At 44.0% G+C, this 26,589-nt stretch overlaps 2 protein-coding genes across 5 annotated transcripts; one reads left to right on the top strand and one right to left on the bottom strand.

The window, feature by feature from the left end:
• Positions 1–263: 263 nt before the first annotated feature.
• IQCG (IQ motif containing G) lies at positions 264–21,931 on the bottom strand. Of its 4 annotated transcripts, XM_061452234.1 has the most exons (10): positions 21,740–21,931; positions 18,556–18,706; positions 14,917–15,155; positions 13,620–13,748; positions 11,387–11,468; positions 4,706–4,867; positions 3,980–4,054; positions 2,261–2,392; positions 999–1,100; positions 264–495 (listed from the first exon to the last, which is right to left on the bottom strand). In XM_061452234.1, the coding sequence occupies exons 2-10, from the start codon at positions 18,682–18,684 to the stop codon at positions 355–357; spliced, it is 1,191 nt and encodes a 396-aa protein (XP_061308218.1). In that variant the 5' UTR covers positions 18,685–18,706; positions 21,740–21,931; the 3' UTR covers positions 264–354. The 4 variants fall into 4 exon arrangements, with proteins under 4 accessions (XP_061308218.1, XP_061308220.1, XP_061308221.1 ...); XM_061452236.1 differs by lacking the exon at positions 18,556–18,706; XM_061452237.1 differs by lacking the exon at positions 4,706–4,867.
• A 751-nt stretch (positions 21,932–22,682) lies between these two features.
• RPL35A (ribosomal protein L35a) lies at positions 22,683–26,351 on the top strand. Its single transcript, XM_061452238.1, has 4 exons — positions 22,683–22,725; positions 23,821–23,973; positions 24,985–25,129; positions 26,014–26,351. The coding sequence occupies exons 1-4, from the start codon at positions 22,715–22,717 to the stop codon at positions 26,035–26,037; spliced, it is 333 nt and encodes a 110-aa protein (XP_061308222.1). The 5' UTR covers positions 22,683–22,714; the 3' UTR covers positions 26,038–26,351.
• The last annotated feature ends 238 nt before the right edge of the window (positions 26,352–26,589 follow it).

Here is a 26,589-nt window from a genome sequence, read left to right on the forward strand (position 1 = left end):
AGCTCTGGGGTCTGCAAAGGACATTCTCAGTGCAGAGCATCCCATGCAGGCAAGATGCTGGGCTGTTAACAGGGTTACCTCCTGCTAGCTGTCTTTGTTTCCATACAGCACTTTGGGGGACAGTGTTTCTCACTGCTCTGATGCAAATCCCCTTTCTGCTGGAGAAAATGTCTCTGCTGTGCAAGGGCAGGTTCAAGATCGTAAGAGTTACTGTAGCTTTACCTTAACTGTGTCTGACATGACTGTGTTCTCCAGAATAGCTTGAGAACTTGATTTATTTCATTGTGTCAGACAGACTGACAGCAGTGCCATGCCCAGCAACAGCCCTGGAGCATTTCTGTGGCCACTTTCTTATCACTTTTTTTTCTTTGCTCCAGCTTTTCCCTTTTTCCCTTTTTCTTTGTGGTCCGATTTCTTTTTCTCCATCTTCTTCTTGAGGCCCTGGTAGGGGCCAAGGTTCTTGCGGACCATTGTACCTCTCCACCAGGACTGCAGCTGGAAGAGAGAGAGAGATGTCTTAGGAGAAGCCACTTGTTGGAGTACCTGGTACAACTCAATGGGCAGAGTCTCTCTTGTGCTCCCCAGCTGCAAGAGGGAACCTCTGGCCTGCATAGCAGCAGTTGGGCCTGTGCTGGTCATGCTGAAGGAATCCACATCTGGGCCAAGGGCATCTATTGCTGGTGGCAAGGGGATGAGCATGGGACAGCTCCATGACCCTCCCTCTATCACCCATGCAGTGGGGCTGGTGTGATAGGCACAGCCCCACATCATTTGAGGGGACCGGCTTCTCCCCTTTTGCTGCTTTCTCAAACCTGCAGCTGACTGCTGGCTTTGTGTCTGCCCCAGTAGAAAGGGAGGACAGGCTTTTTCTGTCCTTTGCTTGTGCTGCCCCACACCAGCCAATTTTCTTGGGCCATTTTCTGCCAAAACAAATGACACAAATTACTAACTCCCATCTGCTGATGGAGCAGCACTGCCTCAGCTTTACTCCCCTTTACCTTCAGGGTGCTCTTCAGCTGCAAGGCCTCCTGCTCTATTTGTTTTCTTTTAGCATCCTTTTCTGCCCGGTCAGTGATGATGGTTTTCTCAAATGTCTGACACTGCAAGACAGCACAAGGGTGGCAACAGCAGCATGAAAACCACTTTCCCTAAAGTGCAGGGCTGTCCTTCAAGCCTCACCCTGCCCATCAGCCTGCCAGAGCAGGGCTCATCCAGACCCTGGTGAAAGGATTCTTCTCCTCTGGCTGTCTAATGGGCCACAGCGCGGATCTCTACCCTGTGCACCAGGGAGCTCCACGGCAGCCCAAAGGCAATGTGTAAGTGTGAGCCTTCCTCCCCCATCTCCTTTATTTGATCTTTCCTGAATCCAGATGGCAAATGTTGCTCATTACTGCCATCAGTCCACAGGCACTGAGAGCTGCCGCCAAAGTGAAGCCTCTCATGGCCTGGGTATAATTAACCCTCTGATCCTGCACTGTAAAATGGCTGTCTGATGGTGTCTCAGGCAACAGATGGTGGTAGGAACGACCTGGGCTCCCCCAGGTAGGAAGCAGATGATGTACAAACACCTGGGACACTGAGATGACAGTGTACAGAGTAAAAAATATGAGCCCACAAACAGGGAAACATTTAACTCGGTTCCATCATCTCAGACCCAGTGACAGTAAGGAATGATTACAAATTAATTCCTTCTGGCTTCAGAAAACCCCTTTTTCTAGACACTTCTCTCCACCCTGTGCTGCCTGCTTTACTGTGCCTGCATAGCTGTGTTCAGAGCATGGCAGTTAACCAAAAAACTAGTGTGGAGCAGGAATAGTTTTAACCAGGTCAGTCCTTTAGAGCACTGTGCAGCTGTAAATGTGCATCTGCAGGGAGGGATGAACTGCCTCTTCCAGTCTCAGCCTGTCTTACCCCAGTGTGGCTAGAAGGAGCAGATATGTTCAGAATAAGGCAGCAAATGAAGGTGAGGCATACTGATGGGATGGGATAGCATCTTTGCCCCTCTCGAAGGCTGTCAATAGCTCTGATTATTTGCTGATATTTGGCAACTGCTGTAGGGGAAACATCATCATCCTTCAGTGTCACAGGTGGCAAACAGAAGATGACTGCTCGGTCCCTGCCTTCCTAGAACCATCTCACAATACGCCTCAAGATTATTGATTTTTACTTTCCGGGGTCCTGGTTCCTTACCTGAATGCAGGTAAGAAAAAGCCAGGATGCAGTTTTGCATGGCTGCGCAGAGATGCTGCTGATGTCTTACCTCCTTGGCAAGTCCCTGCAGTATTTCCAAGTTGTTTGCCTTTAATGCTTTTAGGGCATCCAGTTCTTTGTCTTTAGCATCTGTGTCGTTTTCGTATTTGTCAACCCAGAATTCCAGTTTCTCTTCCACCTTCTGCAGGGGGATAGAGTGGTGCTCAGCATAGTAAAAACAGTGTACAGGGGAAAGGTTTGCTCCTATTATATGGCCTGCTGTCAGAATGGTGGTAAGAGTCCCCTAAATTTCACATACTCGGTGTTTTCTTCTCATCTTGAAAACGCCAACGCCCTAGGACTAGTGATAAATTACTGGTGGCCTGCAGGTCCCTCACTGGGAAGGTGCAGCACTGGACTGGAGATGAAGAGAGGCTAGGTTGGGCTTTCAGGGGTGCATGAAGAATGGAGCAGCACTGCGGGTTCGTTTTGTACACAGTCAGTCCCGGTGAAGTAAGTGACAATTAGAAGCCATTCTTTGTGTGTACACAGAGGGAGGGAGGGGGTTAAGAAACAGAATTTATCAGTGAGAAAGCTTTTATTCTCTGCCTGACTCCCTACCCACTTTCTGTATTAAGCTCAGCACACCAGGAATAAGGTCCCAGAGGTGCACTTCACGCTATTTCAGGTTGTGAACTTGGCTTTGTCTCACTTGTGAATAGAGGGGCAGGTGTTTCTGAAACAGTCACCCAGATGACTTCCTTCCATTCATGAACAACTTCTCCATGGCAACAACCATGATGGCTTGCATGGAAAAATAATCTGAGGGAAAGCATCAATCTCATTATGGCATCACAGCTGGACACACAAGGGAGATGGAGGCCATGGTCATTCTCTTCTCTGTGGGCCCCTATAAAGCCACCAGCTGCTGTCTGAGTACAGAGAGTCTTGTACTTTGCTGTATGGTAGAGGTCAAATAGGCTGCAGCTTGTACTTGGAAAGCCCCCTCACTATGAAGCGCTGATCAGCCTAAGGCTCTGGGATACAGAGGACACCAATTGCTTACGCAATACAGCACACTTTTTGCACTCAATTCATTTTTTTTAAATTTAATATCTTCTAATAGGTTTTGTACTAGCAGAGTTGTTAGGCACCCTGCAGTAGTACAGGTTTTCTTCCAGTCGTGTTGTTTGAGATGCTTTCCAGTGTTGGACACACTGTTGATAATAGGAGAGCCCTGAACTTCTGGATCAACAGCACAAGAACATTCATGGTTGTTTGCTGCTGAAAACGGGTACAGTAATTGTGAATTAGCAATTAGCCAACCCTGATACTTCCTCGGATTAAGGTAAGGCAAAACTGGGCTGGCAGTTTGTGTCATTTCCTCCCTGGTGCCTCGTGTGTGCAACACTTGGGTCGGTGAAAGAGTCACCCTCACTCTGCGCAGTAGCACCCTTCACTGAAGCACTGGGAGCCCCAGCTACTGCCAACGAAGGTCTAAATAAAATTCCGATCACCTGAACACAACTCTCTGAGGGAGGAACAGTCCTGTAACACCTGAACAAACAATGCCAATCATTACACAAACTCTAATTTTAAGGAGATGCACCAAATCCCAAGTCTGGGTGAGCTGGGTTAATTATGACTTGAGGATAAACAGTCATTCAGACAGCAGCAATGAAGAATCTGGTAAATTTGATAGAGCAATAACTGGCTTTGTTTAGGCACTAATTGAGGATACAATGTTTATCAGTTGCTACTTTGAGCACTAGCAGACAGTCACAAGTACCTTATGGTTTTGCCTGAGGAAATCTTCAATCTCCGTGTGGACTCGAGTCTCCTCATCAGTTTTGCTCTTCAGCTTCTGTGATCAGCACAAACAGAAAACAAGAGACGTCAGTGCATATGTGTGTGCACACACATGCTGCTGAAAGCTGAGCTGTGAGCAAGAGTGCAGGAGCAACTTGTGTAGTCAAAGCCATTTCTTCCCAGTGACAAAATTAACCGAGGCAGTCCTTGACCTTGGGCCATCCATAAAGAAGGGACAACTAGATCAGACTTTTTTGGGGGGGAAAGGGGAGGAAAGGGAAGCTTGCAAAACCAGAATGATTTTCTAGCCCAATTTACCTTAGGGCCACATGAACAGCTGTATCAGCACCATGTGCTGCGGCCAGTGCTGAGAGTTCAGGCTGCTTATGTTGCTAAACAGCCTTGTAATGACACCCTTTGGATGTAGTTATGGGTCTGTTTTTCTGATAGTGTCATTACTTTAAGCAGTCCCTGCCTCCAGCCACTGTCTCCTGCAGCCATGCCATCCATGCTGTTGCTGTTTGCAGGACCATACAGAGAAGCAGTGGAAGAGTGAAAGATTTCTAACCTGGATGAGTTTTCTGATCCAGTTCAAATAGTTGTCTTGGTGACTGTGATGGAGAACACAAAGGGCATCTGGGGAGCGAGGACTCTTTCCTTACTAGCTGGATATGCCTTCCAGTAGGGGTCATGGGGAAGGGCTTACCTGAATTTCCTTGTCCAGGATATCCTCTGCATTGTTACACCTCTTCTGGGTTTCGTGGACCTGGAGGTCAGTGCTTTTCTTCACATAGGATCTCTCCATGCTCACTTTGGCTTTTATCTCTTGTAGCTCATCTTTGAGGTTAAGAATCATAGCATCTCGGCTCTAGTGGAGGAGAGAGAAGCCCAAAAGCAAGCCTAGAGACTGAGATCAGCTCACTGTCTCTTAATCTCTCCAGTCCCTGATAAACTCAGGAAAGGCAAGGCTATAGGCTTCACACTTTCCCTGAATGTTGCTCCATTTCAACCTTAACTTCAAAGGGAAGTTTGATTTGTAACCCATAAAGATGGCAATAAACCCATGGCAAGGACTGATTACCTCAGGAGAGGGTGGAGTAATGAACAGAGTGAGACAAGAAACCAGGCCTTCTGGTCTCTGATCCAGGAAGGAATTCAGTCATGTGTGAAAGAAGACAAATAATTTCAACTGCCTAAAGCTAGGCTTTACCAAACTACTGAATTAGGCTGTCTCAGTGAGTGAGCATCTGTAAGAGGAGGATAATACCTCAGCCCCACGTAAACCAAAGGTTGATTTCCTAAAGCATACTCTATTCCTTGGATTCATTTTTTCCTAGTTATGCAGCAACTCTATAAATGCAACCTTATAATCAGGTGAAAATCTTATCTTGTGATGCTTATGTTTAAACAGTTCGTTCTTGAAATTTTACCAGGTAGATGGTGTCCACTTTGTTATAAAAGGAAGGGCAAGGAAATGCTGAAGCAAGCTTTCTATGAGCTCCCAGCCTCTCCCCATGCTTTGTTTTGCAATGGAGCTGAGCTTTCCTGAGGGAATTCTGTCCCTGGGGAGCTCACTATGGGCAAGAATCCTGAGCCATTTGTCCAGCTTTTGGCGCATGCTTAGGAAGCAAAGTGCATTTGCTTGACATGGGATTGTTGATTTGTTTACTCCTTTTTAATGGATTTCTTTGAGTAACAGATAAATGTTCATTCATCTGGGGTTGGCACTTGGAAGAACCGCCTGTAAAATGAAAAACTCTGGATTCCTGTATCAAGAGTTAAATGGTTTCATCAACGTCTCCTATGCGATTATGCAAGATCAATCAATGTCTTGGGTTTGGTGCCCGATGGCTCCACTACAGCCTTTCTCTTTGCTTTCTTGATGTGCTGTGATGGGTTTGACATTCATCAGACAAACCTTGCAGCTGAAGATGAAATACCAAAGTGCTGGCATTTAAATGTTTTGAAGTCCACACATCTTGTCTCTGAAGCACCCTCACATTCCTTACATGTGTAAATATGGAAAAATGCCATAGGAAGAAGCCAGCTCAATAGCGCTGTGTTTACGAGTCTCTGCAGTATGACTCATTTGGAAAATGTTTCCTTATAAGAAGAGTTTGGAGCAGTTAAAAGGAAAATCCTTCCCTCTGCACCCCTTGTGGGACATAGTTAGGAAGAGTAAAGTGTGCCTGTAAGGCTCAGAACAGTTTGGGCCCTTGGCTGATGCTGTTTTGTGGGTTTGAACGTCATGTGTTCACTTATTTTTATTTTTTGAAGGTTTGCAACATCAGGTGCTATATTACAGCCATAGCATCATATGCCTGCAGACAGCTACAGACAGCACCTTTTTGTGCCCTATTAAAGTTTCTGGTAGTGGCCTTTATTTTCCCTGGTATGAAATTTTGGTGGGCACTGGGAGGGCTCAAGTTCCCAGTCGCTAGATATGCAAGGTGACCAAAACACTTTATTTAGAGATTGCCTTCCTGTCTCATTGTTGAATCATGTCTAAATTGAGGGCCTGGCAGAGGGACTAGGGAGATGCTGGTGAAGGATGCTGGTTTTTTTTGGTGCTAAGACTCAGCAAAGCCAAGTGCTGCGGATGTCAATGTTACTGCTGTCTGCTAAGGATCTGCAAACAAATCAGGAAAGAAGGGTTCAGCCTAGGTTACAAAGTACTCAGGTATTACAGAGGTGGGGCAGAGCATGACCACTTCACCATATTTTCCTTTTTATTTGACATTTTAGTAAAGCAGAGGAAAGAGTGCTTTTGATTCCAGCACCCCAGGCCTCAGCTGGGACGGGGGCCTGACTGTGCCGTTTGTTTTCTTTGTTGCATGACATGTCCGTGGTTTGGATTTGGTCTGCAGTGTTGTAAAACATCTTTGTTAGAGATGGGGAATCTGGGGGCTTAGTTACACAATCCAAAGCAGACAGGAAGTGAAATGCAAAACCCCACTGGTGGTTTACAGCAATGCATTTGCTTGGAGAGAGAAAGTCAGCTGGAGGCGTGAGGGCTACTACTGCAGCCCTGCTGATGGACCTGGTGCTGCGGAATTGGGGCACATTTGGTATTAGATTGCAGGCCTTAAATACAGTAGTAGATGCCCACAAGCCATGGGCACCATCTGTAGAGTATGGTGTTCCCTGAACTTAAGCGACACCTGGCAAATGAGTTCATATTTATGCATTCTGGTTTATCATAGCAAAGTTCCCAGCCAGGACACTGAGCGCTGCCATAGTTAATGCAGTAAACCTCTGGGCTGCTTCTTTGGGATGACTTCAGCCTTGAATCTGCCAAACCAAAGATGCAAGATCATACATCGTGTGTCCAAAACCATCATAAAACTGGCAGAGAGCAAGATCAAAACCCAGGAAATAGTTGCAAAGAGCCAGTCTGCTTCACAAGCAGGTAAACAAGCTGATTTTCTCTGATCTCTCAGCTTGCAGACATAAGCTCAGAGTTCTGTCTGCTGCTGTTACCCAATGCCACAGCAGTCTGCTCTACAAATGCTGTTTGGCTGCAAAAGGAACTGCACTTAGCTGGAGAGGCTATGCACACCCCTGCGTCTTAATTTACTTTGATTTGTTTCTCTTACAAGTGCCACCTAGATCTCTCAGTTCCTCCACAGCAATTAGTATTTACAGTCAGTGGTTACAAAAATAGCCAACAGGAGTAAAGAGTCTGAGGAATTCCTGCAGCCAGCAGCACACCCAGAGCCCACCATTTGGCAGGCACTGGGAGGTGGCAGGGGAATGGGTGCTGTGCTATGTGCAGGCAGGCAGCATGCCGGCAGAGCCCTGCTGCCTGCCTCCTTGCTTCCACGCTGAGTGCGTATGAGCTCAAGTCTCTCCACTGGCAGCTGCAATATCTCAGCTTGCAAAGCCTGAAGATATGCTTAGATCTACACACCTGCTGCAGCCTGGACTTGCTCCCCCCGAAACCACAACATGAAGCCCTACAGACATTTCACTAAGGCTCTGTCCCAGCTGCCAGAACATCTGCATGCTGCACACCCCAAGAAATGCCTCAGCCGAAAGGACACCAGGACTGGAAGGTCACCCGGCTTCGGCGTAACAGCTTCTGCAGCCTTGCACTAGCTCACCTCCAATCACAGCAGCTGCAGGAGCAAACTGTGGGGGGCGGTTTGCTGATAGAGGGAGGAGACCTGTTAGCAGCCGCACTCTGGTCCAAAGTCCTGTCCCTCTGGAGCTGGGTCTGGATCTAGTGCGCCAGCTCCAGGTCCTGCTGAGCTGCCTTGAGGCTCTGCCAGCTGTCACTCAGGAGCTCAGGACCATCCCAGACCTTGTGCTTTCTGCTGGAATCACCTGGTGCATTTCTGCAGTAGGAACATGTGCCAGTTCACGTGTGTGTGTGTGTGTGTGTGTGTGTGTGTGTAAAATATTCCCCCAGAACACTTCATCTTTCGTCCTTTTGGGAGAGGGTAACAGAGGAAACATGATGGATTTTAGTTGCACTACTAAATGCACTACCAAGTGGTACACTGACACGGCGTCCCTGGGTGTGTTATGAGAGCCTACACAGTAAAAGTTACAGACCTGTTTTCATTGGTAGTGTAGTGCAACAACATGGTTTTCTGTCGGGGAGGTAGCCTGCAGTGTTACTGCTTGTTATAAAATTGTACTATGACTTGCACACATGTATGGCATGATTATACCACAAAGCCTACAGGACATAAAGAGCCTTCAGGTGAATAGCAGTGCAGGAACTCTAAAGTTTAAACTTTGTACATTTTTATGTTAAACTATATAATACTATATGATGTGAACTTGTTACAAAAGCTGCTGTACAGACTGCTATCACTTGTCCAGGAAACCAGAGAAAGTATTTTCATCCAAGCTAGAAAATAAACACTGCAGCAGCAAACGGAACTCCTAAAGCCAAACTAGAGGTATTGGTGATGCCACTGCATGGAGGATAAGAGCAAAACCAGAGTGATCATTTCAGCTCCTTTAGAGACATCAGTTCTTTCCAAGAAGACAAGATTCAAAAAAAAAGAACATTCAGCATTAGATTTGTGTTCCATTAGAAAGAAAAATGAGCTGAGCAGGTTAACACTGCATTAATTAGCATCTCATTAAGAGGTAGCAAAGCTGAAAATACAAGCGTACAGGCAACATGCGTGAAGCAAAGACCATGTTTTTCTGGTTCCATGATTAGATTTGCTCCTTTTGTTTTCTCATCCACTAGACTGGAGACAACCATGTAGGCTTTTGTCCACAGGTCTGTGTATTATTGTTGTTCAAAGTACTCCAAAATCCGCAAGCTGTATTTTTGGTTTTAATTAGCTGGCAAGGTGACAAATCATGCAAGTGGCTGTAAAACTGCCTAAGGGAAAATCCCATATGAAGCAAATAGAAATTATTCTCCCTTGGGAGACGCAGTGAGACACCATTATTTTTGGCACAGGAGGAAAGGAGTACTTGAAAGTAGTCTTGTCTTTGATTTGTTATCAAAGCTGAAACTGTAAGGAAGCTGAGCAAAGGACTTTTAAGCTGGAAATGTAAAAACAAAATCCCAGATGAATTCAGATCCCACTTCATATGGCAAAAAGCAAGGATCAGATTAGCAGAAGGCATTGAAAGAATACAAAGAAGAACACTCTCTCAGCATGGGAGCTACCCGCCTTATGCTGCAAGGGGTAGGAGAGATGCAGGGCAGGACACAGAGAAGTGCCCAGCCTGACTGCACAGTGGAGGACATTGCTGCTAGTGTGAGACAGGATGATTACAGCTCCCTTTACATCAGTCCCTGGGAAGGTATTAAATCAGAACCAGGTGCATATATTGGATGCAGAGACACTGTGAGGTTTGAGATGCACTGCACAGTAGAACCATGCCATCATAATTCACTAGCTTTGGAGGTGGGAGAATAGGGGCTTACCAGGAGCCATCAGATTCTGACTGAGAAGTGACAATATGCAGAAGCAAACAGACAACATACAGTCTCTTGAGCCTGCCAAACCATCTAGCTTATTTCATTTAACTGCCACGCAGATGTCGAGGAACTTTTGGGCTGTCCCACAGGGACACTTCCCAATTTCTGTTATGAATTTCCAGGATCTCCGCTCGTAGATGAGCATTGACCTAAATGAATTTTCCCATCTTGTATATTCCTGCTTTCTCCTCTGCTGTTCCAATATCTTCCTGGACTTCTGGTGTTTTCATCAGTTATAGATAGCTGCATGCACTACCAGTGCTAATAGATCCTTCATGTTGTTACAACCATCCTCTATTTACAATTAAAATTTCCACTGCACATCCAGACTGCTAGCACAAAACCCTCACGTTCTATAAACTATACTTCACCAGCATGTCAGTGGCTTAAAATTCCTCTCTGTAGCCAACTATATCCTGGTTTGAATACTGTCCACACTTTTGTCCAAAGACAAAATTCAGTGATATTGACTGTTTCCTCTGACGCCCTTGCTGTCCTCTTGCTCAGTACTGAACGAAGCATCAGATTCTTGTTCCTTCTTCCACTCCTTGTATACCTCTGAATCTGCATTCCTTTTGCTTGTTTTCTATAACATTCTTCCTGCCTCATCAGGGCTATGCTACATTTCTATGTTTCTCTACAGAACTGTGTTTGCTTTCGTGCTCAAGCACGCCCAAGCATCAAGTCTGAGCTGTCTGGTGGGCATCAAAGTGACCAGTGATATGGCATTCAAATGACCTGCACTTGTGTAGCCAGTCTGGCATTTCCAGAATGCCCCAGATTTACTGTGCATGCACACACCATTTTTATGCTGCAGACAGAACAGTGGAAATACTGAGCATGAAAGAACAAACTGACAGTGTATGTGCAATAACGTTGATCTGCCTTTGTTTATGACTCTCAGGCTTGGGACTCTCTAATATCTGGAAGCCAAAAAAATTAGATAAAATAATGAAATTTTCCTCAGACAAAAATGTAGGTAAAAAAAATTACATGCCCCTATGCCAGGTATCTCTCACTCCCTCATTGTGACACTTTTTTCTGTGCCAGGTGTCACATCTGCATGAGTAAGTATGACAGAACCTTAAATACTGCTATCTGCAGATAACCTCTTTCTTACTGATTGCAGACGTCTGTGCTTTGCCACTCTCAGCAGTGTTTTGGGGTGTTCAAATTTGATCATAGTCTCTCAAGCTTGTAAGAATTTCAAACTGCCATTTGAAAACCATTGAACACTGCTCTTCAAGTCATTAATGGTCTCATTCAGAATACAAATCTTTATTGCAATTATACTGCTTCTATATTTCTAAATTATGGATCATTATATACGCCACATGTTCTCCCAGTTAAGGGCAAGTTCCTGTGCAGCAGAGACAACCTTGCTTAACAGGCTTCCCACCTGGCATGATGCCCAATGCTAAGTGATCTCACCTTAAGTTCTGTTTCAGTTTGTTTCTTGACATATTGCAGCTGTTTCTCAAGTGACTTTATCTGCTTCTTTCCTTCCTGCTCCCTGAAGGAAAACGTGAAAATACTATCACTTGAATATACAAAAAAAAAAGACGAGCTGTTTACCTTGAAGGGGAACTTCCTGTCTCTTGGTACATTGTGGTACATTGTGGCACCTTGCTGAACACTGCCCTGCTTTTCCTGCTCACTCCCTGAGTTTCTAACAGCTGAACTAAAAGAAACGCACACAAATGCTGGGCCAGCTTGTTCAGAGCAGTAGAAGACAAGCTGCTTCCTGCAGCTGAGTAGCAAAAAAAAGGCATTTATGTCTTCATCTGAGTCTTGAGGAGGCAGCACATCTGCAACAGAGACTTCTTGCTAAAGCTAGTGTCTTGGTAAGTAAATTCTGAAAAAAGTGCACAGACTGAGCAAGGAGGATGGGAATGAATGGGTGAATGAGCCAAAAAATGGGATGGTCTTGAAAGCATGGAGGGCACTTGAGGATGATGCAGATCCTATAGCAGAGAGGGAGGATGCCTACCAGTGAGTCACAGTTTCTGCATTTCAGGCAAAAACCTCCCTGATTCTGTGCAGAAGCATGCCTCACCAGCAGACAGTGCGAAATTGCTGAAGTTTCAGTATATGTATCAAGAATGGTTTTTTGGATCAGACTTAAAATCTTTCAAAAAACACTGCTTCATGTTCTGAGATCTATGAAGGGATATGAGTGAAGGCAAATGCTAGAGAACTGTTAAGCTGCTTAAAGCAAAACAGATGCAAGAAGGTTCTAGGTGTTACTATCTTATTTTACTTAGAGTGCTTTTCTCAGTTTTTATGCTTATAGTTTGATATAAAGCCAGTAAATACTACAGTTAGTACCTGAGACTTCATACTCTATCCCAACCTTACAGTCAAACATGCATTTAAATTTCAGTCCTTAGCTGGGTGACTGATCAGAACACAAGCTTCTGATACTGAGTTCTAGTCTTACTGCAGGCTGCTTTCAGACTAGTATATTGACACAATTCCAGGCAAGTATGCATTATATTGAAAGACAGATCAATTTTATTCCATGAAAAGAATATATAGTAGAACAGACATCACAGTGGCTAGATATAGTTGATGGAGTGGAATAAAAAGGATTATGTTCTTTCTGATTATAATTTGTTTGCTCCTTTCCACCTTCCAGTATTGGATAGCTATTCCACAAGCAACTGCTGCTTTTATTTTTGCTTTCTGTCCCTTTCATGGATAAACAATAAATCCCTTGGGTTTAGACTGTGGAAGAGTTGGAGTTTGTGGCTGAAATCACCCATTTCACTGGAAGCTGACAGCTTGCCCCAGAGGCAGACCACTGAGCCACCACTGGAGCTAGCTGATCCAGTAGCTTGGACTCATGACAAATCATGACTCACAGCAGCTTTGCTGTCTACCCTAAATGATGGGCCTGAGCTGCTACACAGAACAGAGTAACTTTAAAACAGTCAAATACTTTTTTGATGACTGCTATTCTCTCTGGCAGGGTTGGGATTGAAGCAGACCTTCCCATGCTAAAAGACCTCCAAACCTCTAGTGCCCAGAATTTTGTGCTAAGGAATCACCAGTTCGAGTTGAGATTATAACAAATCTGTGCCCTGTAAGATTTGCGACAGAAGAGAATCTACAGTGCAGTGGCTGGTGGATTAGCTGTAAATAAGACAACTGCCTCTGTCACGATCTCTGCTAGCTCCTCGCTGCTCCTGGGAAAATGGAGCATATTAGCATTAGCGTGGGTCAAGATACTCCCTGGCATCACATAACCTAAAGACCATATATTGCTGGCCCTGGTTTGAACAGATTCTCTGCTTCTTTGGCTTTCACTGGTTATAGGAGTTAAAGATCAGGGAGCTCCTACATCACATTATGTTTTAATTTGATATTAATATGATTTTAATGGGGCACTGTTCACATTAATGCAGACACTGGTGTCCGCTGCAGTCAAAGCTCAGGCAATTGTAGCTCAGATCGGTATCATAACCACCAGTTATTTCTTTCTGAGGGGGAAAGAAGTGTAGTTTGGGAAGCAGACAGAATGATTCAAACTGAAAAACTGGAATCCTTTCTGTATTTTGGGTGTAGATTGGGGTTTTCTTTTAAAACTTTTTAGCATACACTAAGCAAGAACGGGCTTTGGCTTTCAGCAGTTAATCAGGAAAGTAATGAACACAACACTGACCTGATGAGGACATCGTGAAACTTGCTCTTTTTTGCCTCCTCTCTCTCATTAGCTTCTGTTAGGCTATTGAATGTTCCTGATTCCTGCATCCTTTTCATAGTGGCTGTAATTACATCACTTGCATACTGCCTGCCAGGAAGAAAAGAAATACAACATCAATCTAGAGGTGCTGGTACTATTGTGTGCATCACCTTTATCCATTATTATTTTCAGATAAAAAGGTAAGGAAATACAAGGTCCCATTTGTGTTCTTGTGTCCTATCAAAGCCAGAGGTGTTTCTCCCATGGTATCTGCTTCTTGTGTGTCTGGAGAACTCTGTATTAGGAGTTCATGGAAGTTTACAATTTAAAAGTGCTGCTCTGAATGTTACTCTGGGAAATAGAAAAGAGGCACAAACATATCCAGTCTGTGCCAGATTGTGATGCCATTAGGAAGAAGTCTGCTGGCCTGTAGTAGTGATGACAGGTGGATCTTGGAAAATGACACCTGGGGAGGCAGACAAATGTGTCCATGAAGAGATAGATATTTCAGGTGCCAAAATATCCCAGTACAGCCCTAAGCTGATCTTAACAAATACATGGGCTTGCCCAGTTTATTGAGTTTCATGGTGCACATGATATTTATATCTTAGCTGCATTTTTCTCATTTGTGTTTGGGTCTTCTTTAAGCCCTTTGTTGATATAACGTTAAAGCCAGAATGCAGTAAAATGCATCTTGAATGCTCAGCTCCACATTCTGTCTTTTAAACCAAAGGCTGTTGGTATTTTTGTAAATCAAGGCATTGGATTAGGTGCAGGAATAAAAAATATTTTAAAAAAGAAAAGCAGTCTTTGTTTTTTATATACCTTATCTGTTCTATAAAGGAAAATGTCTGTAGCTGCCACGGAGGCTCTGTGTGCCCTGCAGAATAGCTTAGTTCATGGGACAACGCTCAGATCCCTCTTGGCCTGTACACCTCTGCTAGCGGAACCTGACTACAGAGAGCAGAACATCAGCACTGGCTAGTACCTGTCATGAATTCAACCTCAGCAACAATTATCAACTGGGTAATATTATGCAACTCCATTCAAAATAAACTGATTGTCATTACTTGGCATCTAGAGACAAGCAAAGGCCAGAACTAAATTGCCTATGAAGCTAGACCCCACTGCTCTCTTCAGAGGTACGCCTTCTGGAACAAGGCTGAGGTACACCAGTGGGAGAGTGGGGAGCTTGTATTTTTGCTTACAAGAGATAAACTGAGAACTTTACAGCTCAGAGCATCCTCCACAGTCATCGTATTTGTGCTTCACTCACCTGTCAGCTTGAATTTTTCTGAGACTCTCTATGGACAGAGCACTGTTTTTCACAGCCCTATTGGAAAGAAGATGGGTACTTTTTAGCTCTTCAGTTTTCCCCAGCTGCTGCTTGTGTTCGATGCTTTTCAGAGACATGGAGGTAATTGTTTCTCTACTCCCTTGATTTGCTGACTCTTGGTAGTTACTGTCCAGCTCCTTCAGAGCCTCCACAATTTCTTTCATTTCTTGAATGCCAGACTGAAAGGGAATAAGAGAGACCTGCTTGCACACTGGGCAGTGGAAGTAAACCTTCTGCAACATTACATGAGAGGAAGAAAAATTAATAATAAAGTGGAGCTATACTAAAAGCAGTTGATAGTCCATGTTACATTCTGCTAAGAGGAGAAGCATTTGTCTTGGTTAGCTCTGACCACACAATGTAGGTGTGTTAAAGTTTATGAGATCAAAAGTCCTAAAGTGGCAGGACTAGAAGAAGCCTCAGAAGGTGAAAACGTTTGCTCCAAGAGATGATGGTTCAGACTTGTTATTCCTGGCATGTTCTTAATGACCTCCAGCAATGGAGACAATGCTGCCAGTGCTAGCATGTCACAACAATCTTTACCATAAGTTTCTTGTCTCCTCAGCTGAAGTCAAGCCACTGGCTTCTTGTCTTCATTTCCCTAGGCACATAGGACAAATCATTCCATCTTTTGCAGCAGCTTTTATGTAGTGGAAGACTGTTAGCCTGCTTCCTCTTTGCCTTCTCTCCTTAGCCATTTCCCTCTGCCTGTCACCACAACCTTTCCCTACAGTATTATGGTTATAACAAGAGCTGAGATGTGTGGAAATAAGTGATAGACATCAGCTATCTGCTTAGCTGTTTTTTTTTTTGAAACAGTGAAAGCAGAAGAAGTATATATGAATTCAGAGAAATTCAAAATATTGGCAGCTCTCTCCTACATGCAAAGGTATCTTGTGGCTGTGTACAATTTTATTTAAAAGGAAAAAGCTCCAGAAAAGCAAAAGCAGACTACAGAGCCAGGTGAGGCCTTGGTTCTAGGAATTTCTCTGCTTTAAGTGCTATGGGTAAGAATGCAAGTGTATACACTGGAACATTAAAATTTTTGTTGCCTGCCTACCAGCACTTCTGTGGCTGAACACTTACTAGCAGTATCACTGAAGCCAGCTAACACAGTCACTGCCAGCCCCAGCCCAGTCCAGAGCTGCCTACTCCTGCCCTGGCTGCTTGAGAAAACTGATGAGAGAACTCACTGAGCTGAAACATTTTCCAGAGAAAAAGAAAAAAAAAAAAAGTAAGTTTATTTTTAGCAGCACCAGTTCTCAGTCCAGATCCCTCCACAGCCACAGACGCATTTGTGCCAATGCAACACAGAGGACAGAGTAAAAGCAAGGGGTCAAAACAGCAACTGTGTATGTCAGGTCTACTTCCAAGAAGTTGTCAACCAAGGCTCCATTAGTGGTCTGTGTAGTCTGAGGGCAGTGAACAGGGCACTGCAAGGGGCTGCTTCATTTTGAGTATTGTGGACATCTCCAGATTGGACGAATAAGTCTGTGGTAGTGCCTGACTCACCACTGACTACAGAAGGAGTCTAGGTGTCTATATGCTTAATTTAGACAGTTAAATTTACATTAAATGAATTGCATGCAAAATATACACAGACCAATGAAAATTACATAGTTAACTAGAAAAAAAAGGTTTAAATAATTTGCTGGTGATGACTCTGCTTCAGAAAGAACTAATTTTGGCAAACAAACTGCTTAATATAATGTAGATTTTATGAATGTTCTCATAGCTTACTTTTATGTCTGGGAAAGTTCAAGACAGGCTTTAACTGGATTGTCTGTAAACATGCTAATAATTACCAAATAACTATGTAAGACAAGGAGTTTGTAAACTGCATGTGTTATCAACTGTGTAGTCTCCTAGCTGTTTATGTTTTGCTAGTCTTTTGCCCAAAATTCAGCAAATGGAAAGGCTGCCTTCCTCTGAGGGGGTACACTGCATGATGCAATGTACTAGAGTCCCCAGTCTGGAAATTCAATGAGGTGCTGGCCAGCATGGTGATTAATTCTCTCAAAAATGTCATCAACTGAAATTTAGATGGCAGTCTTTGAAAATGTCATTGATTTTTTTGACTGACAGAGCTTCAGGGTGCTCTGCAAATATGGGTCTTATACAAATACAATGATAACAGCCAAATATAACTAAGAAACAGGGAGGAGTAGCAAATTACAGAGCACCAAAGTTAGTGAGTAGCTTCCTTTAAGTCATTTTCTTGTTTCCTTTTCAATTTGTTTTGGCGTCTTTGAGAACACAAGTAGGGTTTATAGTCTGTGAGAAAATTATTTTTTAAGAAGTGACTTGATAAAAATGAGCATTTGTGACTGAAGAAAAAAGCTAAGGTGTTTTCTCTATAATTGTGTACTTTTAGTAGTTCAGTCAACCTGAGTCTGTGTGTCTGAGGAAGAACAACTATTGTTCTAGAGATACACTCTGTCTCTGTGGTTTTGCTGCTGGCACAGAAGAGGTTACACATCCAACTCTGGAGAAGCTTCTCCTCCGGACACAGGTGGGGAATGGCTCACAGGACTCTTTTAAGGGGAGGAGTGCCCTCTATTGCACGGTATAAGCATCGTTCACTCCCTGAAATACAGTGTAACACCAGCTTCTGCGGCCCCACAATGGAAAGGAAATAATATGGAAAGGAAACACGTAGAAAACAACGTATTGATTTACCTTCCTCTTGCATTCTTAAGTGGTAAATTAGACAGAGCGAATAGTATGAGATCTGAAAACTCAGATCCCAGTTTTTATTTCCATCCTGGTCACCCACTTTTCTGAGTTCCTCTTAAAAAAAAAAGGGTTTCAAACTGCTTAAATTGTAAACAGCCAGCAATGTCACTTCAAATATATCACAACAGAACTTGGAACCATTTACCCCTCCAGATGGTTCCATCCTGTTTCTTATGTCTATCAGCTACCAGAAATATCACAACCCCTTCCTCCACAAGCAACAAACTTGTGCCTGGACATTAGGACTTCTTTTCTGATCCTTATCTCTCTGCCCAAACCCTCTTAGTTATGATGCCTATTAGAAATCAACTAGTTAAAAATGGTCATTGAGAATGGATAGTTACTAACATATTTTGAAGTAGAATCTGTTTTAATTCACTGTCTGTGAGGAGTAGAGGAACTTTGATGTGGATTTAGAGAGGAACAGAATTACCCTGGGTTTGAGTACTTTCAAATGTGCTATTAGTTTGTATTTTTAAGATAGTTGTGTATCTGCATAAGAACATAGTTATGTTTTGCCTCCTTTTCCTTAATCCTTTGCTTGTCATCTGACCACTGAGATTTTAAAATTATAAGCCCAGGAACCTCATCTTATGTCAGTGAGGTCCTTTGCACCAAGTCTGGACAAAGGCTTCTCAGTGATGCTGCAGTATAAATATTAAATTTTTCATCCATGCATTTTGAATGTGTTGCTCCACCCAAGGGTCATGGGACACTTAGCAGAGAAAATATCTGAGTTGATTTCTTTTTTTTTTAATGCTGGTAGAAGACATAACACTAAGACAAGAAAAAAAAAGGTGAAAAAAAGGTATTTTTTAAAGCAGGCAGGATAAAGGCACGTACATGGCCAAGGTCTGTCTTCTGGCCCTCATATGAAACTGGCATAATATATCCAAGAATTGAGAGCTGATCAACACAAGTCTCCAGCACATCAGTAAACAGCAGAGCTTCCAGATGAGTGAGTTTTTCCATTTCTTTAGTCTCTGTGTTCTTGCTAAGAGGAACAAAGACAAAAGACACTAATGAGAAAGAGGCTATGGTGTTAGCAACAGTAAAGGTAGACCTGAAATAGCCTTATTTGCAGCCTTTCATATACTTCCTTAGCTTTGTTTATACTCTGTCATATACTGTTTATAGAAGGAGCCATGCTCTGCTAATGGTTGTATTCAGGGACAGTGGGAATGTTTAGCTTTCACAAAACAAAGTAGGGCCTAGTCCCTCCTACAGTAGATCTGGATAGATAGGCTGAGGAGGGAATGGATAAGGGAGGCACAAACTGGGTGAGGTGGCCTCACCATTCAGTTCAGGTGGGAGCAGTGTTTCATGATGGACTTTATTCTTTGCAAAACAATGGAATGAAGGTGCCTTTTTAAAAGGCAGAAAAATAAATCCACATTTTATAAGATCTCAGATGATGAACCTGCATGCTCTAATCTTTCCTCAGTATTACTGTGTAGCTTTTAACACTTTTGATGCAAATCTCCTCAGCAGGAACTGTCATCAACTTAAGGTCTTGAAAGTCAAACAAGAATCAGTATCTGGACTAAGTAAACTATCTTTAACATTCTGTGTTGTTTTAAGTTGCATTTCAAATGTGAAACTGCTGTGATGTATGTCTTAGTATCACTTTGTCTTGCTTACACATGGAATATTGTGAAAGTGCTTCTAGGAATGGTAGAAATTCACTATTAGTCCAGGCAAAATTGACCCATTTAGGAAAATGTATAATAAAACACCTGCATAAACAACAGAGAAATTTTGAGATTTTTAATGTTTTGGTAAGCCATTAGACAATTCCTCCAAACCCAAAACATCACTTTTCCTTTCTTTTCAACCGTGGATTCAGTGATAGAAGTGGAGATGTGCAAATTAAGTATCTTTACGTAGAGAAAGTCAAACAATGTTTTTTTCCAGTCAGCAGACACTAATAAAATATTTTCAAATGTTTAACTTGGTTTTATCTTTTTAAGAAATCTACAATCCATGTTTTGAGTCTAAACAACATAAAAATAATCTATTACATGTGGAGTCCTAATGCTAAAAATATAACCCCCCAAAAAAAATTTGTTGTGAGATAGCTGTGACAGATGATTACAACAGCAGTCTTGAAAGAAGTAATGCTCACAGCTTTTATAGGAAAAAGCAACTTAATTGGAAACAAAGGAGGATACAATAGCTTCTCCTCTATTCCATCAACAGCTTCTGTCCAGGACAGAATTTACTCAAGATATTAATATATGTTAAAAGAACTCACAGCTGGAATGTCTCTCTAAAGCCTGCTGGTTTGCTCCTCCTATGTATCTCCTCTTATAATCATACACTCCCTCAGAAGATGCATGTGCCAAGCCAGTACACTCTGGACTTACGTTGACTTGGAAATGAGAAGGAAACAACTGTCTGGAGCATTAAGAAACGGTACAAATAGTGAGCTGCTTTCCCAGGATTTTACCATTACTGCAGTCTCAGAGCATCCTGATGTAGCCATTGGCACTGGCTTTAATCATTTTGCTTTGCCGAACTTGTTCATTAAACTCTATTAATAATAATAAAAAAGGAGGTATGTGAAGGATTCAGTTTTCCCCAAGAGTTTAGGTTGAAATTCTTTCCCTGCTGAACTAAAGGGAAAGAAAAACATGTTGAGAAATAATTTTTAAAACAACTGTATAAAAAGTCTGGCCTCCTGTTCCTTTGGGGATTGCAACTCCCTCTGCTGTGTGAGAGTCCTGGATGCATGTTTCTCCCATCCTGCTGCCTATTAGACTAAAATGGATTCAAAGGCAGGATTTCTTTTAGTCAATTAAGGATTCCAGTGGGATAATTTGAAGCTGAGAATGTTACATCTCCTTCAGCTCTGTTTTGCAAATGATTGGCAAAGAGAGATTCAAATATCCATAGGGGCAGTAGCTGGGCCATAAATCAGAAATACCTTAGTTTTTACAAAAAAAAAAAAAAAAATGTCTCTTAGGCAAGTAAAATAGTTCTGGTCTTTCAAAACCCTGCCTACCACTATAAATGTTAGAACATATCTTGGATTTGGCTTAGAGATGCAATTTAGTTTTCATCCTGACTGTAAAGAATTTCCACTCCTGCTCTCTGAGGCTGCACTAATGAGAACCCTGGAGAACTGAGTGCAGGAATGAAAGATGTGGTGCTGCTTTTAGCTGTATGTCCCATATGGGACTAGATTGGTGTGGGACAGGAAAAGATAAGATTTAGGGAGCATTTATCGACTGTGGATGTGTACTGCTGGGAAACAGTGTTTTGACAGATAGTTCATTCTCCTCAAAGAAGGGACCGTGTTCTTCTTCTAAGCAGAGGTGACTAGCACACATTTGGTACTGATAACTAGATAGAATACTGAGCACTGCTTTGCTTTCTACTTCTTCCTTAAAGCAGAAGCCAACTGAGTAATTTGGAGAATGCATAATATTCCATCCCTTCTCTGCTCCTACTTCCTAACAATTTAATCTCTAAGAAAAACCTCTGCTTATACCTGCTTGCAAGGCATTGTGTGCTTCTGCCCTGGCCCAACAATGCACAAATAGACTTGATTCTCCTCCTGGATCAGGATTTAATTCCTTAGTCCAGGTTCAAGCTCTCTAAGCCCACCTGGTGACAAGACAATAGTAGACTACTGAGATCCTTTTTCCTTCCCCCCCCCCCAAGGGCAGCCTGGACACATGTTCAGATGCAGCTTAAGACACTTAGGAACAAAGTAACAGTGAAAGTCTAACCAGTCGGGTGCATTTCCCTCGCGTTTCTGGCTAGGTGAGAGAAGTGACAGTGATCAGGAGTGAATGGCCCTAACATGGGAAAACGGGTAATAGAAAACATGTATTTCTGCAGTGATCCGAGCGTAGAAATACATGTTTTGCGTCCCCAGGGTGATATCGAGAGTGAAATAAATGTTGAGATGATTCAGTTTAAGGTAAGAAGGGAGGCAGATGGGCAGGGCCCGGAAAGCAGCCATCAGAAGAGGGCCCCAGAGCCCTGGCCATCTCAGAAGCACCAAGCACTCCAACTTCACCTCCTAGCTGCCCTCTCGCAGGGCTCCTCCGCTTGTTCTACCGCCGCAGGCGGTTCTCACAGCCGGGCTGCGGCCCCGTTCGTCCTGCCAAGCCTCCCCTCCCCCTCCGCGCCGCGATACACTACCAGCTCCCCTCCTACCCCAGGCAACCGCTCACTGCCGGTGCTGTGCCCAGCCCCGACCCGCTGCGGCGCTCACTGACACGCAGTATCGGCGGCGCCCGTCTCCACGACAACCACCACGCTCCGGGGGCCTCGACGGGTTGCCCAGGCGGATGCCTGCGCGGCGGGGCTGGGGCCGTCCCTCCCCGGATCCCCAGCCGGGGGAGTAAGGGGACCGGGGGGATGCGGCGAGGGATGGCGCGGGGGCCCGATGTACTTACCCCGCCGGGTCGCCTCTGTTTCGCCCTGTCAGGCAGTGCTCGCGGCCGCTCGAAGAGGGTCCTTCCCAGCCCACATCCCGGAAGGCAGCGCGGCAGCTCTCTCTTTTGCCGCCATATTGGTTCGTCGCCGTGGGGGTGAGTTGATGAGTGGCGGCGCGGGGTGAAGGGCGGGAGGGAGGTGGCCCCGCCATGGCACCGCCATGGCACCGCCGGCGGGCGCGGCATTCCTGGGGTGTTGAGGCTGGCGCCGTGCGGAGCGGGTAGAGGGCGGGATGGCGGCGATGTGCGGCGGATGGTCCCGGCCGTACGTTTGGGGCTCGTAGCTGATACGGGCTGGGGCGACTGGAACGTCCCCTTCTGTGGGGAAGCGGAGGGGTCTCCTTAACTCCTCCGCGAAGCGGAGCCCGAACTGGGTGCTCTGGCAGCCCTTGTCGCTTTGTTCTGGGTGGCTCCCGGCTGCCGGAATGTTCTGACCCCGGACCGGGCCTGCGGCAGCTCCCGCTCGCTCGGCAGGAGAGAGCTACCGGCCTGGAAGGCTCATGGCTTGTGTGTCGTTTCTAGGCCTGCTGGGACCAGGGCTTCAGGAGGACACCATGACCGGGAGGTGAGTTACCTACCCCCAGATGGCTTTTGGCTCGCTGTACACTGTGCTTCTGACAAGTCTTGCAGAGTGAGCATTTCTGAGCGTTAAAGCTGTGTGCAAGAATCCGTTTTCCTGCGGCAGCTCTTCTGCCCAGTATCCTGCTGAGCTCTCTTGAACACCCACGGTTGTGCTTCCCTGTTTTGAAGTCTCTGCCTTAAACTAGCTGTAGTAGTTCGTATGTAGTTGTAGCTGCTCATATGTTCTGCCACGCTTTCCTGGCCTGACAGTAGATGTGTAGTATTAATGGTGGCTTTGTTAGCACAGCGTTTGTAACCCGCCAGTGTACAGTGGAGGCTTTGGCATATTGCTTCCTTGCATAACTGCGCTACTTGCTATGGATGTAGGGATTGAGTCTGAATCATAAGTTTTTGTCTTAATATTTATCTGTAGAGTTCATCTTCTCTCATGCATGTGTAGGAGGTCGAACTAGGTAGCTTGGTTTACTACTACTGTGTTATGGGACAGTTGCTGGACGCAGTTGAGACAGTCACACTGCATACATGATGTGTGGAATGAGCCTTGTAATTGCTTTACCTGCACAGTACAGACACGTCTTTGTCATGAAGAATTGCTGAGGAGTTTGTGTAATGTCACTGGTCCAGAGCATGTGGAGCTGTCCTGATAAGCTGCAGTTAAGTCCTTTGAGACTACAAATTAGCAGCAGTTACTATTTTGTACAGCAGTTATTGCAACACAGGAAGCACAGTTTGTGGTGTATAGAAAAGAAGTTTACTCACCACAGAGTGTTTGTAGACATTTGAAAACATAACACCTACTGATGTTGAAGCACTATGGGTTTAATATGCAGCCTGCAGTGCCAGAAATTTGTAACAAGCAGAAAGATACAGACTTTTCAGAAATACTTTGTGTCTGAGTTACTTGGCTTTTCTCTCTTGACTGAATGTAGGGATCTGCAGTAATATGTAAAAGTAGTGGTGCTTTTCCTTGGCTGAATTTTTATTGCTGTAGAAATAGCTTCTGCTGAAACAGCACGCGATTTTTGTATTTGATACTTCGGTGTGAATTCTAATTTGCAAATGCTTTCAATGTCTCTAGGCTGTGGTGCAAGGCCATCTTTGCTGGCTACAAACGTGGCCTCCGAAACCAGCGGGAGCACACTGCCCTGCTGAAAATTGAAGGTGTTTATGCCCGTCAGGAGACAGACTTCTACTTGGGCAAGAGATGTGCCTATGTATACAAAGCTAAAAAGTAAGTTGCTTTTTATTGTTATGCTAATTTAGCTAGCTCCTGTATCAGCTTTTGGAAATGCCAGCATGTGAGCAGTCTGCTTACAGAGTTTTTGTCAGAACAAAAATAAATTGGGTTCAGTTTATCAGTAGTGTTCATGGAGTACTGTGTAGAGCAGTTTCCTGAGTTGGTTTTGTTCTTAATGTCTGGAGTTGTTTTTGCTTTGACTGGCTTAATTCAGATAATGGAATTATGAAAAACAAATTTTGCTTGAGATTGGCAAATGCTGAAGGTGGGTTGATGAAGTAGATTGAAGTGAGGTGAGTTGGAGGTGGGTGCTGTGAGCTCTTGAGTTAATTAAATGGCAGAATTATTTTGTGAGACCTGGAGGAATTTGTATCATGGCATTTGTGTGCCCATATCAGAGTACTGTCACTGCTGTGCTAGCATTGGTGGAAGCCTTTAAGAACAGTTACTTAATATTTTCCACTTATTTTTTTCTTGGGAGTGTATTTTTTGGAGTTCAGATATGGGAGTTCAGAATTGCTTTGAATAAAATTTATTGAAGTGTTAACCTGACCACCATCATTTCCAAGATGGCGTATGGCTTCTTTAAACCAGTTTTTTGCAGTCTATTCCAATGGCTTAGGCCTCTCCTGCCTTTGGTGTGTCTGGGTAAATAGTACAAATAAGATGTTGCATTTTCTTTGGAAAACTCTTGATTTTTTGGTTTGATCATATTATTGGCATCAGCATTTTACAAATTCTTAAGCTTCGTAACTTAATAGTTCTCCAGTGGAGCTTCTGATAGATTACAAGCTGCAGTATGTAGCTGTTTGGAAAGGATAGTGAAATTCCCAGGCTTGGGAAATTTCACAGGCAAATAAAAGTGACATGCGGTCTGCTTAAAAATGATTGTGGAATAAAGTTACCGAAGTGCATTAACAAGGCCACATTGTCTGCCCTGTCACTGCAGAGCCCAATAGGGCGCTGTGGCTGGCCTGCTCAGCAGAGCTTTTCCTCTTTCCTTAGCAACACCGTAACCCCCGGTGGGAAACCTAACAGGACACGAGTGATCTGGGGGAAGGTAACCCGCGCCCATGGGAACAGTGGCATGGTTCGTGCCAAGTTCCGCTCCAACCTTCCTGCCAAGGCCATTGGACACAGAATCCGAGTGGTAAGTGGATTTATTTCAGCAACAAGATATTTAGTAGCAGATTTCAGGGAGCCTTTTCATCCCACTTAATATGAGGGAAAACTTGAACTATGGTTTTGTTCTGTTGCTGTTGTGCATTCAGCATGGCTCTTCGGTAAATGCTCCTTTTGGAGCTAGGAGGGGTTTATTGGTGGCTTCTTGTGCTGAGGGTATTTGTCTCATTGTCAAGGGTTTTGTGTGCTGGCTCAGCTTGTCTCGAAAGGCTTTTCAGCTTCCAGGACTCTTCCTCTGCTCCCTTCTAAAGCTATCTTGATTTTTTTTTTTTCCCTAGATTGTGTACTTTTGCCCCCTTCTACTCTGATTTCTACCCATTTATAGATTTGTTTTCTCCTGCCTCCCCAGTATTTGAACTTAGAGGGTGCTGTCCTGGCATGACCACTAGTACCTGCTCCACAGTTGGTGTTTTAGCCACAAGGCTTCAGTGAGACTGTCCCTTTAGGCCCCTCACTGAGTTTTGATGCAGTATTCTTCTAGTGATGTTGTCAAAGGAGTATCGGGGTGCAATTCTTCCATCCTTCTGTTCTGACTCTCCTGTGCCTTGGGAGGAGGAGTGGTACAGTTAAATCCTGAAACTAGACTCATGAGGACTCTTGCTTACTGTGAGCAAAAGGCCTGACTGCCAGGGCACTCTGTACCGTCACCAAAGTGCTACTTCGAGTCACTGAACTAGTTGTTGCACTTTTCAATTCTTGCACCTCTTCTGTGTAAATGGGGGAAAGGGTGTCACTTTTATAGTAGTTGAAGAGATTGAGAATCCAGATTGCAACTGCAAAACTTGTGTTTAAAATGATAGAGTCCAGTAACAAGATTTCTAACAAGATTGTATCTGTTCTTGTGTTTTGCAGATGCTGTATCCATCTAGGATCTAAAATTTTTATTGGAAATAAAATGGAGAATCTGTTTAATTATTGTACATTTCTGGTTTTGTCCCCTCCACCTGTTTTGAGGGACTTCGCTCATTTTCAGTAGAGTATCAGAGTTCACAGCACAGGGATGGAATAGTGACTCTAAGCTAGACAATGAAATGGAGATTCACTGTGCTTGGCAAGGAGCTTGCAGACCGGACTGCATTCTAAAGACAAATAACTGGCAGTCTTTACTGTGACCTGTCTCTGGAATTTGAATTGTTTGCAAGGCTAAACAATAAATGTTCACAACCCCATAACTGTACACAGAAACTTTACCTAGGACATGAGAAGTATTTCTTTGCCTACCTAGTAGAGGGAAATTTCCTTGTTCCTGTTGTGTACTGGGTGATGACTGCTGTTGAGACAAAACTGTGTGACGGGACACCAAATCCTAGCAGACCTAAGTCCTAGCTTGCATCTAAAAATAATGGTTCTAGTAGAATCACAGAGGGTGAGGCCATATGTACGTGGGCAGCATGTATGCCTTGTGTCTGCTGTGTGCAGTTTATTTAG

Source organism: Pezoporus flaviventris, unplaced genomic scaffold (assembly GCF_033815535.1).
Source record: "Pezoporus flaviventris isolate CSIRO_AGI_PZ_B2104156 unplaced genomic scaffold, CSIRO_AGI_Pfla_v1 ptg000013l, whole genome shotgun sequence".
Classification (NCBI taxonomy): domain Eukaryota; kingdom Metazoa; phylum Chordata; class Aves; order Psittaciformes; family Psittacidae; genus Pezoporus; species Pezoporus flaviventris.